The 15,196-nt window shown below is 40.2% G+C and overlaps 1 protein-coding gene across 1 annotated transcript; it reads left to right on the top strand.

Annotated features, from left to right (window-relative positions):
• Window positions 1-628: 628 nt before the first annotated feature.
• Window positions 629-14,756, top strand: LOC124232687 (interleukin-13 receptor subunit alpha-1-like; the record flags this gene model as incomplete). The annotated part of the gene is made up of 6 exons (XM_046649631.1): window positions 629-811; window positions 3,469-3,620; window positions 8,837-8,884; window positions 9,168-9,300; window positions 12,031-12,127; window positions 14,641-14,756. Coding segments are annotated over exons 1-6 (610 nt in total), but the record flags the coding sequence as incomplete, so codon positions are not given.
• Between the last annotated feature and the right edge of the window lie 440 nt (window positions 14,757-15,196).

The raw sequence follows: 15,196 nt of genomic DNA, 5'->3' as shown, positions 1-15,196 counted from the left end.
TTGGCAGTAGTTAGCTCAGGGCTAATCTTCCTCAAAAAAAAAAAAAAATCAGAAATCTGAGACTAGCTCCCAGGTGAGAGGTCAGGACTAGGAATCCCCAGTGTAGAAATTCTAATCAAGGAATGGAGGTGATAAACTGAGGGTGAATGGATGAGGTAGTACGAAATAGGGGAGAATGTGCAGAGGGCTGAGGACTGGATGTGAGCCCTCTGAGGAGAGAAGGGAGAAGAGCAAGCCAAGCAAGCAGGGAAGGAGCAGGCAGAGGGACCAGAGTAAAATCATGGAATTCAGCAGATGAGGCATTTTCAAGAAGCGTAAAACTTCTCATCTGGGCCTCGTAACATCTCTTATATAAAAGAGGAGAAAGGGTCAGGACTCTATAGTTTCTATAGCTACTGGAAGTACCAGTGTTCATCAAAAAGGAACATTGCTTTCTTCCTAGAATATGAAATGGAGCTACATTATAAAATAGGGTTTTTAAAAAAGCTGTCTCGCTGTATGCAAATATTGCTTTTCATGGACATCTTCAGTCATTAAAAAAACAGCAGCAACAAACTTTTGCCTTTGTTTCTTGAATACTTTGTTAAAAATAATGCAGAAGCTTGTCTCATTTTATCTTGTAGGCACAGCAGCCTGGGAAAAATTCTTCAATGTGAAGACATCTATAGAGAAGGTCAACACATCGGTTGTTCCTTTGCTCTGACTGAAGTGAAGGATTCCATTTTCGAACAGCACAGTGTCCAAATAATGGTCAAGGATAATGCAGGAAAAATTAGACCATTTTTCAATATAGTGCCTTTAACTTCTCATGGTAAGTTTTAGAAGTGTTACATCTTTTGATCAATCAATACAAATAATAAAAAATGATGATTTTGGTTTTAAGATCTTCCAAGAAAAAAAGGACTATATTTGTGTGTGCCTTTCTTTGATCCTTTTTAAAGAAGCAAGCTGGGAAATCCTAACATTTATTGAGCACGTGTGCTGCAGGCTTTGTCCTTGTTTCCTATGAGCACGCCGAGACTTGGAGCAAGCAGTTGGTTGTAGAACCAAGCTTGGAACCCAGGCTCTCTGACTCTTAAGATCTATTGTCTTTTACTCATGATGCTTGAGAAGATGATGCCGCAGAATAAAAGTGGTCGAATAGAGTTCCTGAATAATTTCTCTCTTAGGAAAAGCTGAGAGTGGAGGTGGAATGATCCGGGGTGATAATCAAACTGTCAGGCACTGATCAATCAGAACAACCAGTGCTGCCAAGTGTCGGCCTGTTAGAAAGAGCCCTCAACTTGAAAACAAAACATCTGCTTGAGGGCCTAGCTTCTTTACCTCGGACAGGGTATATAAGCTCTCTCTTTTTTTCTTTTTTTTTTTTTTTAAGATTTTATTTTTTCCTTTTTCTCCCCAAAGCCCCCCCGGTACATAGTTGTATATTCTTCGTTGTGGGTCCCTCTAGTTGTGGCATGTGGGACGCCGCCTCAGCGTGGTTTGATGAGCAGTGCCATGTCCACGCCCAGGATTCGAACCAACGAAACAATGGGCCACCTGCAGCAGAGAGCGCGAACTTAACCACTCGGCCACGGGGCCAGCCCCATCTTTTTTTCTTTTTTTAAAGATTTTATTTTTCCTTTTTCTCCCAAAGCCCCCTGGTACATAGTTGCGTATTTAAGTTGTGGGTCCTTCTAGTTGTGGCATGTAGGATGCTGCCTCAGCATGGCTTGGTGAGCGGGGCCATGTCCGTGCCCAGGATCCGAACCTGCGAAAGCCTGGGCTGCCAAAGCGGAGCGTGTGAACTTAACCACTCGGCCACGGGGCCGGCCCCATAAACTCTCTTTGTTTCCTTATCTGTAAAACAGGGTACATTGTCCCTCTTGACCTCAAAGGATTGGTGTAAGGTCCATGTGATGTGAGGTGTGTCAAAGCGTTTTATAAATCTCTAAAGCAGGCTACTATAGGCATCGTGTTTATTTATTTGCTGTAGTACCCCAACAGGGAACTCAGGTTCTGGCTAAGTGGTATACAGAAAATTTGTAGGCAAATCATGAATTGACAAAGGCTCCCAAGTCTGTGAGCAGAACTCTATTTACCGTCCCTTTGAATAGTCATGGAAGTGAGTTCTAATAGTGGACCGAAGGCGGCTTAGTTTGTAGGCCAGGAGAGTGAGGTCGCAGTGACTTGCCAAGTCGGATAATCTGAAGCAACACCATTGTCTGTCCTCCCCCTTGCTTGGCAGATTGTCCTCGATGGACCTTTGAAAGCTCAGTTTGCTATTCTTCTTCCTGGAGATTAGTGGTGACATAAAGGGAGCTCTGTCTCAGCTAGAAAATGACATCTTCAAGCTGTTCTCTGTTAATTAGCCATTCTCTTCTGTTGCTTGGTCTTAAGCCATAGTTGACTCCCAAGAAACTAAGTTGACTAGGTTCATTTTTTTTTACTTTATTTTTAATTGTGGTTATAATCACACAACATAAAATTTGCCATCTTAACCGTTTTTAAGTGTACAGTTCAGGAGTGTTAAGTACATTCACATTGTTGTGCAGCAGACCTCTAGAACTTTTTCATCTTGTAAAAGTGAAACTCGCTGCCCATTGAACACTAATTCCCCCTCTTCCTTCCCCCAGCCCTTGGTAACCACCTTCCTACTTTCTTTTTCTATGATTTTGACTACTTCAGATTCCTCATATGAGTAGAATCGTACAGTATTTGTTCTTTTGTAATGGGCTCATTTCACTTTGCATGATGTCCTCAAGGTTCATCCATGATGTAGCATATGACAGAGACCAGGCTAACGTGTTGTGGTCTTTGATTGGCACACGTGAGTGACAGCTGGGGAGACCCCTTGCGCCTGGTACCCCTTGCCACCCATCAGGTGGAGGCACATCTGGACCCACGCACTTCTTTTCTTTATTCTCTCTGGTGCAGCTAGATGGCCTGATTATCTACTAGCCATTTTCTAACCAGATGCAAGGCAGAGTTCTTCTCATCTGCCATACACCCCAAAGATGTTCCTTAGATCCATTTTACTAGGCAAAGTAAGCTTCCTACATCAATTGTGGCTAATCAGAAGTTCTAGAACTGGGAGCTGGCCTGGTTGCACAGTGGTTAGGTTCGCACATTCTGCTTTGGCGGCCCGGGGTTCGCTGGTTTGGATCCCAGGATTGGACCTACACACTGCTCGTCAAGCCATGCTGTGGCGGGCATCCTACATATAAAGTAGAGGAAGATGGGCACGAATGTTAGCTCAGGGCCAGTCTTCCTCAGCAAAAAGAGGAGGAGTGGCAGCAGATGTTAGCTCAGGGCTAATCTTCCTCAAAAAAAAAAAAATTCTAGAACTGTATGTCTCATCATGTAAGGCCATTAAAAGCATCAGCGCTATTTTCATTTAACTTTTTGACCTTCATTATCTCTACCCATATATGTACCTCATCAAAATAAAGTCTGGAAGCTAATTGGTATTCTTCTTCTATCTTTCAGTGAAGCCTGATCCTCCACATATTAAAAAGCTCTTCTTCCAAAATGGTGACTTGTATGTGCAGTGGAAGAATCCACAGAACTTTTATAGCAGATGCTTATCTTATCAAGTAGAAGTCAATAACAGCCAGACTGAGACTCGGGATATTTTCTCCGTAAGTTTTTTTTTAGATAGTTGTCTTTATTTGAGTATTTTTCTTTCACTTGAATTTCTTGTTGTATAATAAATTGAAATATCAATGAAATGTGGCTTAGATTTGTTACTTTTTGATGATGTTGATGATAATGAAACTTTTTGTCTAAAACACGGCATGGTGGAAGGTTTGAGGGTTCATGGTAGATTGGCTGCAAGATTCAAGCCATTCATTGATTCATTTGCTCAACAAATTTTTATGACATGTCTGTCATGTGCCAGGCACTATTTTATGTGCACATGACACCTGGCGAAAAAGTTTTTTCCATGATGCTTACCTACTAGAAAATAAGTATGTAAATGAGCAAGCTTATTTCAGAGAATGAGTGCTATGAAGAAAATTAAATGGAGTGACATAGCAGGGTGACAGGCGTGCTTGAGGGAGTATGGTGTAGGGTAGTCCCCGAAGTGATGACATTTGAGATGAGACCAGAATGGTGAGCAGGAGCTATCATCTGAAGCTGTGGGGGTGAGTGCGGGCAGCACGTACAAAGACTCTGAGGCGCGAATGAGCTTGGCATGTGTGAGAAACAGAAAGGAGATTGTTGTGGCCAAAATATAGTAGGAAAAGGTGTCTGAGTGGGAGGCCAAGGTCAGATCAGGTAGATACTTGGAGGTTCTGGTATGGCCATTGAGTTTTCTTGGAATTTGTGGCAACTAGAGTAGTCAAATTCTAGTAGTCAGTATTTGTTGGATTGTGTATGCTTATGCTATTAGGAAGCTAATACAAAATATGCTAATTAGAGTTCTCTGTGGGGCACTGGGCATAAAAGATGTGGCATAATCTCCGGGCATCAGTCCCATTGTCACACTTTAGCGTAGAGGTCAAAAGCTCGGGCCTCAAACATTTCTGTTTGGACCACAAACAAAGTGGGCTTTTGTTTATTAAATTTGAATTTTTTGCCCAGATTTAAAACCATCGTACCTGAGGAGTGCAGTTTCCATAAGGTGGCGCCTCAAGACCACAGGAACTGTGCCACTCACTTGTGTGCCACCTGCCTGGGCCCTGTGTGCATTTGAGTTTTAGAGGTTAGGAACCAAGTGTTTTATTTTGGCTTTTCAAGTTGCCGAGCACCTTGTGTGTAGGCAAAGTCCTTGGTCCAGTGGTTTTAGCTCATCCTGAGGACTTCAAAATACTTCCTAAATTAAGTGAGTGTTGACGGGCCATAACTCTCCAGAGGGAGAGAGCAGAGCTCCTCTGGGCATTTGCCGAGGAATCCGTGTGCTGAAATAGAATAATCATTATCTATCCCAGAATCCAGTGACCCCGTACAATACCGCACAGGGGAAAAGCAAAGGGCTTTCAAGCGAGGAGTGGTTGAGGCTTGGGTTTACAGCTAGGTGAGCTGTCAGAAAGGCGACATAAACTTGCCTACTCTAGCCTTTACTGCTCTCTTCTGTCTGCAATCCTGAGACACATGCTGCTCAGATTACTCACTTGGCACTGAGTTATGTCCTGCTGGTTACCCTGATCACATGCGTAGGCCTTTTCTCTCCGCTAAAAACCTAAGCTCCTGTAGGGAGGGGTTGGTTGGTGTGTACTCTGTGCTGTTCCTGCTCCTCATAGCAGGTAACATGTATTGAGCGATTACTAAGTACTATGTATTTTAATAAGCACTTTATCTGAATTGTCTCATTCTAGGTCCTGTTATTTCATCCCCATTTTACAGATGAGAAAACTTGGTTTTAGAGGATGCTGCTAAGGTCATATTTCTAGTCAGTCTTAGAGCCAAGATTTCTACAAAAGTCTAACTCCAAAGCTTTTATTCTTAACCACCGGGGCCCACCTCAATGCTTCCTCTTAATAGTAGCAGCCATCACTTATGAAGTGTTTATGATGTGCCACAAATATATTCTTCTGTGTACTTCTTATACAGTAGCTCATAGCAATCCATGGAATAGGTTCTATTTTAACCTACATTTTACTGAGAAACTAAGGCTCAGAGAGCTTAAATAACTTGCTACAGGCGACACAGCTAATAAGTATGACTTCAAAGTTTGGTCTCCCTGTATTAAACTTTGACCAAGAATACTTGGTATAACAATATGTACATAGTCATCACTTAATAAATCCTTTTTAAAATGAACAAAGAAAACAAAACAAAACCAGATTCATAGTTATAGAGAACATATTGATGGTTGCCAGAGTTTGGGGAGTGGGTGAAATGAGTGAAGGAGATCAAGAGGTACAAAATTCCAGTTATAAAATAAATGTCATGTAGACATAATGTACAATATGGGGAATATAGACACTAATACTGTATTAACTTTGTGTGGGGACAGGTGGTAAGTTGACTTGTGGTGATCATTTCGTAATGTATATAATTGTCAAATCACCATGTTGTACACCTGAAACTAATATAATATTGTATGTCAATTATACTTCTAAAATAGATGCCAAAGTCTGCATTGATAAAAGTATGGGAAGACTCACATTTTGTTTTAGAATGAGTTCTAGAAATCTTCCAGTATTAATCCATTTATTTTTTTGTATTTGTTCATTTATTGAACAAATGTATATTGACCATCTTCCAGGAGCCATAGTCTCCGCTAGTGTTTGTATCCAACATTGGATGATTTAGTATTGTTTTAGTAACAAGGAATTTACCACCTCACATATTCCTTACAAGGCCTTGCAAAATGCAACAAAATATTTGTTGAATAAAGAAATGCAATTTTCGTATTAAAAAAAGTAAATTCTTGTTGAATTGAGTTACCTTTTTTACAAATTTATGCATCGAAGAGAACACACATACTATGGAATTTATCCACCTAAATCAGAACTATAATCTGTTTGAAATTAACTATGTGTACACTTGAATTTAGTGTTCTCTCTCCTAGCAGATGTTCACCAGCTGCTTCCTCCCCTAGAATGTCATCAGTTTCTTGTGTGTTCATTGATTTTGAGCTCTGCTGGTTAGATCTTTTGTGTTTCCTTTTTACAAGACTTTTTGAGGAATTATTTTGCCTTGTGTTCCAGTTGAGAGGAGCAAGTAGGCTGGACCATGAACTGGTGCCATCACGTGGGGGCTGTGCTCAGAGGTAGCTCGTGACAGGATCATAAAGTGGGGAATGACTTGTCTGTGTCCACCCTCATCCCCGTAGACTATCTGCCTGGTGCTCTGTGTGTGCCCTTGTTTTCCTTTCCTCACAGAGGTATCTGAACAGCTGATAAACTACACAAGGGGATTTACATTTGAACAAGAACCCAGAACCTTCAGTTTACACAATGATTTGCAGATTTTGGAATATATATATCTGGGAGATGGTCCAGGGGAGGGGGGGACATCAGCCTGCAACTTGATCCCTCAAGTGGTAGTTGACACTTGTAATGGCCCAGCAGGCATCTGACTCCTAATGGTCAGCAATGGGGTGCAGTAGACCCTGAATGGTTTTTTCTCCGCCCCTATGTGAAATATTGATAGGGTGGCCCTTGATCATTCAGTTGGCGTTTTAGCTCTTCACAAATGCAGGTAGGAACCATTGAGTGAATGACATTGAATGCCAAAAATCATAGCTATGTGTTCTGGTCTTTGTTCCATGTTTAAACATCTCTTTTATAGAAGTTGACTATTTTTTCCAGCTTTATTGAGATATGATTATTGACTAAAAATTGTATATATTTAGGTTGTACAATGTGATTAATTTTAAGGTGTACAACATGATGATTTAATATACATATACATTGTGAAATGATTACCACAATCAAGTTAATTAACACATCCATAACCTTACACTGTTATCTTTTTTTTGTGGTGAGAACACTTAAGATCTACTCTCTTAGCAAATTTCAAGGATATTATACACTATTATTAACTATAATCACCATGCTGTCCATTAGATCCCCAGAACTTATAACTGAAAGTTTGGACCCTTTGACCAATATCTTCCCATTTTCCCTTATGTAACCAGCAAGCCCAGAAGGCCCATCGTGACCCATGTCGGTCACTGTCCTCCCAAAGAGCAACTATTGTCTTGACTTCTAATCCCGTAGATTAGTTGTGTTACCTCTTTTTAAACTTTATATAAATGAATTATACAGAAGTTACTTTTTTGTATGTCTGCCTTCTTTCACTTGATGTTATGTTTATGAGATTCACTGATATCATTGTCTGTAGTTGCAGATGGTTCATTCTCATTGCATTCATCCCATCATATCAATCTACCACATTTGATTTCTCCATTCTCCCATTGATGGACATTTGGATAGTTTCTAGTTTGGAGTTTTATGGATAGAGTCTTTGTGAGCATTTGTGTACTTGTTTCTGTGCACATGCACATACATTTCTGTTGGGCGTATATGGGTCATAGGGTTACATATGATTGTCTCTAGTAGATAATAGTTTTCCCAAATGGTTGTGCCAGTTTACACTACTAAGAGCAGAAATTGGGAGTGCTAGATGCTTCACATCCTCACCAACGCTTGGTATTGTCTGGTAGGAGTGTGTATTGTTATCTTGTAGATTTAATTTGCGTTTCCCTGATGCCTAATGAAGTTGAGCACTTTTTAATGTGTTTATTGGCAATTTGGATATCCTCTTGTGAAGTGGCTGTTCAAGTCTTTTGCCAGTTTTTCTTTTGGGTTGTCTGTCTTTTCTTTATTAATTTGTGAGATATCTGTATATATGTGTGTGTATTATATATAAATATAAATATATATTACATAATGTATATATGCAAGTTCTTTGTCAGAAGTTGCAAATATCTTCTGTCACTCTATACATTACCTTTTTATTTCCTTAACAGCAAGCATATCTTTTGATGAACAGAAGAAGTTTTTAATTTTAATATAGATGACTTTATAAAACATTTTCCTTTATGGTTAATATTTTTTTGGTCCTATTTAAGAAATCTTTTCCTGCTTCAAGGTCACAAAGATAATCTACGTTTCCATCTAAAAGCTTGCTGTATTTATTTATTTAGTCTAACTTTCATATTCAGATCTGCAATCCATCTGGAATTGACTTTGTAAATAGTGTGAGGCAGGAGTCAAGATTCGTTTTTTCCCCTCATATGGACATGTAATTGACCCAGCACCACTTATTAAAAAAACCAACTTTTTCCGTTGCCCCTGATCCTCTTTAGTGGAGCAAAAGGAAACCTTGTTAGAAATGGTTAAATGATGCAAAATGTGATTTTTTTAAAATTGTGGATTTATTCATTTTCTGTATTTTCAAGGTTGAAGAGGCCAAATGTCAGAATCCAGAATTTGAGGGAGACCTGGAGGTCAGTAAATTCAACTTTAGCTATTTGGGCTTAAACTCAGAGTAATTAGGGGTGGGGCAGGGTGAGCATAGCCTGAATTGGAACTGCTTTGAGAAAAACAAACTACTTTGTTCTGTGCATTGTTGCCAATTGTTTTTTTTCAGGAGTTAAAGTCAGATAATTCAGATTGCAATCCAAGTCTTAATCATATACAGAATTTGGCAGATAATTATATTTAGGATTCAGCAGCAGAGAAAGAGAATTAACTGGTAATATTCTTGTGTGTTTTTATTTTATATCTAAGGGTACAATTTGTTTCATGGTCCCCGGTGTTCTTCCTGATACTGTGAACACAGTCAGAATAAGAGTCAAAACAAATAAATTATGCTATGAGGATGACAAACTCTGGAGTAATTGGAGTCAAGCGATGAGTATAGGTAAGAGAACAGGATTTCATTAAAATTTAAACCATTGATGCATGGACACTAAGCTGAAGCAGAAAATAGATTGGACAAAAGGACTGTTCTGCATTCTTGACGTCAGCCAGAGAGTACTTGCGATCAAAATGTACTTTGTGTTTAATTAATGTCAAATCACCCAGGGCTAATTTACAAAATAAAGCTCTTTGAAAATCCACAAAATCCAAATGGTGTTATTCTCTCTTCTCTCCTGTCTCCATCTTTGTTAATAACCTGAACAAAAATGTAGAAGGCAGGCATGATTAAATCTGCAGATTCTACAATGCCAGAGGACCATACCATGTGCTGGTGACAGAATCAAGAGTAGAACAATGACCTTGAGGGCATTTAATAGAGATAAATCTGTATCTAGGTTTGAAAAAAAATCAGTTTCCTTTATTAAGTGAGAGGCTGAGCAAGCTATGTGTCAGGCTCAAGTACAGGGTTAGAAAGACCTGTGCTTTAAGGCTCTGTGTGTTGTAGGGTGGGGTATAGGGTTTTGTTTGACTGTAAGATCAAAGTGACTCGACTTTGAACCCTTAAATATCCCCAAAAGGCATATGTAGTCATAGGCAGCCGTGATGGTGCAGTGCCTGAAACCAGGGAATGCAGCAGGACGGGGCACGGTGTCCTGCTTACATGAGAAGTGTGCAGGATTCCATTCCGGGCACCACGTTGTAGGAGATGCATTGGCAGACTGGAATCTATCCTTGATAGGTAATCAAGATGTTGAAGAATCTCAAAATTTTCGGAGAAACAGTTGAAGTAAGTTTGGGGAGTCATGATTGCTGAATTCTAATATTTGAGATATTGTCAGGTAAAAGAGAGAATAGGCTATCTTTTTTGTGGCTCCTTGGGGCAAAATAGGACCAACTTAAGAAAACAGTGAGAGAGACAGGTTGCTGAGGTAAGCGATTCCCTATTAACTGAGAGACTGAACAAGCGATCTGCCAGGTGTGGTTATATTAGTTATCTATTGTTGCGTAACAAATCATCCCAAAATTTAGTGGCTTAAAAACACATATTTACCATCTCACAGTTTCTGTGGGTAGGAATCTGAGTGTGGCTTAGCTAGGTACCTCTGGCTCAAGTTCTCTCATGAGGTTACAGTCAATCTGTCAGCTGGGACTGCAGTCTCATCTGAAGGCTTGACTGGGGCTAGAGAATCCACTTTCCAAGCTCACTCATGTGGTCATCGGAGAGCCTCACTTCTTCTCTGGCTGCTGGGTGGAGGCTGTAGCAGGTTGAATTGCATCCCTCAAAAAGATATGTTCAAGTCTGAACTCTTGGTACCTGTGAATGTGACCTTATTTGGAAATAGAGTTTTTGCAGATGTAATCAAGTTAAGATGGGGGTTATAATGGCTTAGGGTAGGCCCTAAATTCAATGACTAGTATCCTTATGAGAAGAAGAGAGGATAAACAGAAACACAGGCACATGAACACACAGGGAAGAAGGCCATGTGAAGATGGAGGCAGAGATTAGAGTGATGCAGTTACAAGCCAAGGAACACTATTGATAGCCAGGAGCTACCAGAAGCTAGGAGGAGGCAAGGAGGGATTCTTCTTTAGAGCCTTCAGAGAGAGTATGCCCTTTCAGATACCATGATTTTGGACTTCTAGCCTCCACAACTATGAGAGAATACATTTCTGTCGTTTAAAGCCAACCGGTGTGTGGTGATTTATTACAGTAGCTCTAGGGAACTAATACAGAGCCTCCCTCAGTTCTTTGCCAGTTGGGCCTCCCCACAGGTCTACCTCATGGTGTGGCAGCTGGCTTCCCCAAGTAAGTGATCCAAGCAAGAAAAAGTATGAGAGAACACCCAGTGTGGAAACCACGTTTATAACTGAATCTCAGAAATGACATCCCATTTCTGTTGCTATTCAATTCTTTACAAATGAGTCAACTAGTCCAGCCCACTCTCAAGGGGAAGAGATTACACAAGGGTGTAAATATCAAGAGGCAGGAATCATTTGGGGATATTTTAGAGGCTGCCTAATGCAATGATGCTGGGCTCTGATGACGCTTTCTAGATCTTCATGCACTAGTGGAAAAGGTGAGCATATAAACAGACATATGACATTCTATGTGTTAGATGTAGCAAGGCAGTTAATGAAAGGCTTTGGAATTGGACAGTGCTGGATTTGAGGCTTGACTCCATCACAATACTAAATCCTTCTGGACAAGCCACTAAACCTCTCTGAGCTTTATCCTTCTCATGTGTGTAAATGGGAGATAATATTATCTATCTCTATACCATAGATATAAGCATGTAAAAGCAGCTAATATGGTATCAGACATGTAGTAGGTGCTCAATTAAGAATAGTAGTAGTGGTAGTTGTTAGGAATATTTTAGGTATTCTAGTAGTGGTAAGTAACCAATAAGAAAAGATAGTCACTGTTAATGAGATGACATATTTAACAGGTGTAACATTTTTGTTAGTAGTGTCTGGAAGGAACCAGTTGAGATACCTGGTTTCAGATAATCCTAAAGGTGTTTATTCACCCATGGCATTTTAGGCATCAGAGCAGGACTTTTTTTTCACTATTAAGATAACAGAAGATAAGATAATTGAAGAGTTTCAGAAAACAGATTGGGGTCGAGGGCAGAAGTATCTGTGATCCCTCTAGTCTAATACAACTGTCGCTTGGGTTCTTTCTAAAAGGGTTTTATTTCTCATGTCTTTCTGTTTGCTTTCCATCTTCCAGGTAAGAAGGCCGATCCCACATTCTACATAGCCATGTTACTCATCATTCCAGTCATCGTTGCAGGTGCCATCATAGTCCTGCTGCTTTACCTAAAAAGGTAAGGCAGCTGCCCGGGCAGGCTTGACAGTTTCTGCCAGCCTGGTGGCTCTGCTTATCACCCTTTATGACAGTGTTTGATGTTTGCTCAGCATATTAGAAGCGTTTTGGCTATAAATGGGTTTTGGCAGTACGGCATGGCAAAGAAAATTATTGTGCCCATTTTCTGGTGAGGAAAGCGTTGGATTAGTTTCTCAGGGCTCTGCTCAGGTGCTGCTCTCTGCATGTGTTTAGAATTGTTGAGAGAATTTATGTTGACTCACTCTTTCAAATGGCTAATTTATCAACAGTTAGTTGATAGCTCTTGGAATGAAGCTTTAGAAATGGAGACCATTGCTAAGGGAATTGCTTGTCTAGTATTAATGCAAAGCAGGTGACTACTTAAAGCTGTAGGAATGAGAACTTCATCCAGTCGTCTCTAATATATGGTATTCATTCCTCGAGAATGTTGTATATCTCACCATACGGATTGGTCTGCTGCTGTTATTTACTCTTGCGGTAAATACCTAAGGTTGGAATAAGATTATTAAGCTGGGTCCAGAACCAGTATTTTGTCATTATTTCTATGTACTTTCAACATACACTTATTGTGTGCCTATTTAAGTGCCAGGCACTGTTTTAATTGCTGGGGTTACAACAGTGAACAGGAAAAAGTCCTTATCTGTGTTCTAGGGGGACATATATCTAGGGGATAGATATAGATATATATATATAAAATAATGCTATGATTTCACATAGTGAGTAGTAACGTTATGGGGAAAAAGGCTAGGAAGTGATAGGAGGCTCATCTTACATAGGATGGCCAGGGAAGGCCTCTCTGAGAAAGTGACATTTAAGGCGAGACTAAATAAAGTGAAGGAGTGAGCCATTCAGATATTTGAAGAAAAAGCATTCCAGGCCTAGGGAATAGCAAGTGCAAAGGCCCCGAGTCTGGAATGAGCTTCATGTGTCTTGTTGGAGTAGAGTACACAAGGGGGAGAGCAACAGGAGATGAGGCTGGAGAGGTTGGCGGAGCCAGATCGTGTCATAGCAAGGAACTGAGATTTTATCCTAGGCTTGATGGGGAAACATTGGAGAGTTTTAAGCAGGGGAGGGACGTGGTCTGATTTACTGTCATAAAAGATCACTAGTTGCTGGGGGAAGAATTGACTTGGGCAAGAGTGGAAGCAGGGAGACTAGTTAGGAGGCATTGCCGTGTTTTGGGAGAAAGATGAAGGTATCTTGGGCTAGGAGGTTAGAATGGAGGTAGTAAGATGTGGTCAGATGTGGGATATATTTTGAAGGTAGAATTGATAGCACTTGCTGATGGCTGCTTGTCTGTGGACATGTGAGGGAAATCAAAGATTCAAGGATAACTTAGATTTTTAGCTTCGGCAACTGAGTGAATGCTGGAGCCATTTACTGAAATGGAGGAGATTGTGAAGAGAGCTGGCTCTAGGGGAAAAGTGAGGACTTCAGTTTTGAACATGCTGAGTTTGAGATGCCTATTAGATGTCCAAGTAGAGATGTTAAATAGGTAGTTGTATACATGAACCTGGAGTTGAAGGGAGAGGTGTGGGCTGGAGATAGAACTTTGGGTATTCTTGGCATGTAAATGGATTTAAAGCCCTAAGACTGGAAGAGAGCCCTCATGAAGTAAGATAAAGAGGACAAAAGACCGAACCCTGGGGCACACCAGTGTTTAGAGTCCTAGGAGAAGAGGTAGGTCTGCCAAAGGGTACTGTAAGATGCCAAATAGAGAGGAAGAAGTAAGAAAAAAAAAGAAAAATTAAAAAGGAATGTACCCTGCTCTCAGAAGATTATTTTTTTCAACGTTATAAACAGCAAGCTCCCATTTGGTCTATGATAAGTAAAGCACCATTATTATTTAAATGATGGGGTATAACACACACAATCATAACTATGTGAAGTGATGGAGTATTAATTAGCTTGATTGTGGTAATCATTTCACAATATATACATGTATCATAACAATACGTTGTACCCCTGAAATATATACAATTTTTTTTTAAAGATTTTATTTTTCCTTTTTCTCCCCAAAGCCCCCTGGTACATAGTTGTGTATTTTTAGTTGTGGATCCTTCTAGTTGTGGAATGTGGGATGCCGCCTCAGCATGGCCTGACAAGCGATGCCATGTCCGCGCCCAGGATCCGAACCGGCGAAACCCTGGGCCGCTGAAGCAGAGCGCGCGAACTGAACTACTCGGCCACGGGGCCGGCCCTGTACAATTTTTATTTATCAAATATATCTCAATAAAACTAGAAAAAAACTTTTAAAATGATAGGGTATAAGTAGTCTGCTTATGCTGATGGCCCTTTTGCTCCACCCGCACTTGATGCCCTTAGGACATTGATTTCTCAGCTTGTTTCAGAAATTTCTTCACAACTGCTTTATCACTAAAGATGACTTGTGTCACATGTCTTTTGTCCAAGCCTTCTTTTAATATGGCTATATTTAAGTGGGACGTTCCTATAGGCTGGAAGATGTGATCAAAAATGTCTGTTTTCTTAAAGGCTCAAGATCATTATGTTTCCTCCAATTCCTGATCCTGGCAAGATTTTTAAAGAAATGTTTGGAGACCAGAATGATGATACCCTGGTAAGCACTGACTCTATGAGGTTTGAAATTGGTGGGTTTTTTTTTTTTTTTTTCTGAGGCTATGGGATTTTTAAAAATTTTGGTAAAATATACATAACATAAAATTTACCATTTTAATTGTTTTTAAGTGTACAGTTCAATGGCAGTGAGTACACTTACAATGTCATTCAGCCATTATCACCATTTCCTGAACCTTTTCATCATCCCAAACAGAAACTGCCCTTTAAACAAGAACTCCTCATGGCCCCCAGCCCCTGGTAACATCTGTTCTACTTTGTGTCTCTGAATTTGCCTATTCTGGGTACCTCATATAAGTGGAATCCTACAATATCTGTCCTTTTGTGTCTGGCTTCTTTCACTTAGCATGATGTTTTTGAGGTTCATCCAAGTTGTAGCATGTGTCAGAATTTCATTTCTAGATTGATTATTTTAAAGTACTTTTTATCTAAAAGATTAAAGACGAGCTGATTT

Source organism: Equus quagga, unplaced genomic scaffold (genome assembly GCF_021613505.1).
Source record: "Equus quagga isolate Etosha38 unplaced genomic scaffold, UCLA_HA_Equagga_1.0 107173_RagTag, whole genome shotgun sequence".
In the NCBI taxonomy this organism is placed as follows: domain Eukaryota; kingdom Metazoa; phylum Chordata; class Mammalia; order Perissodactyla; family Equidae; genus Equus; species Equus quagga.
The sequence above is the reverse complement of the archived record's forward strand: the minus strand, read 5'-3'. Positions and strand labels throughout refer to the sequence as shown.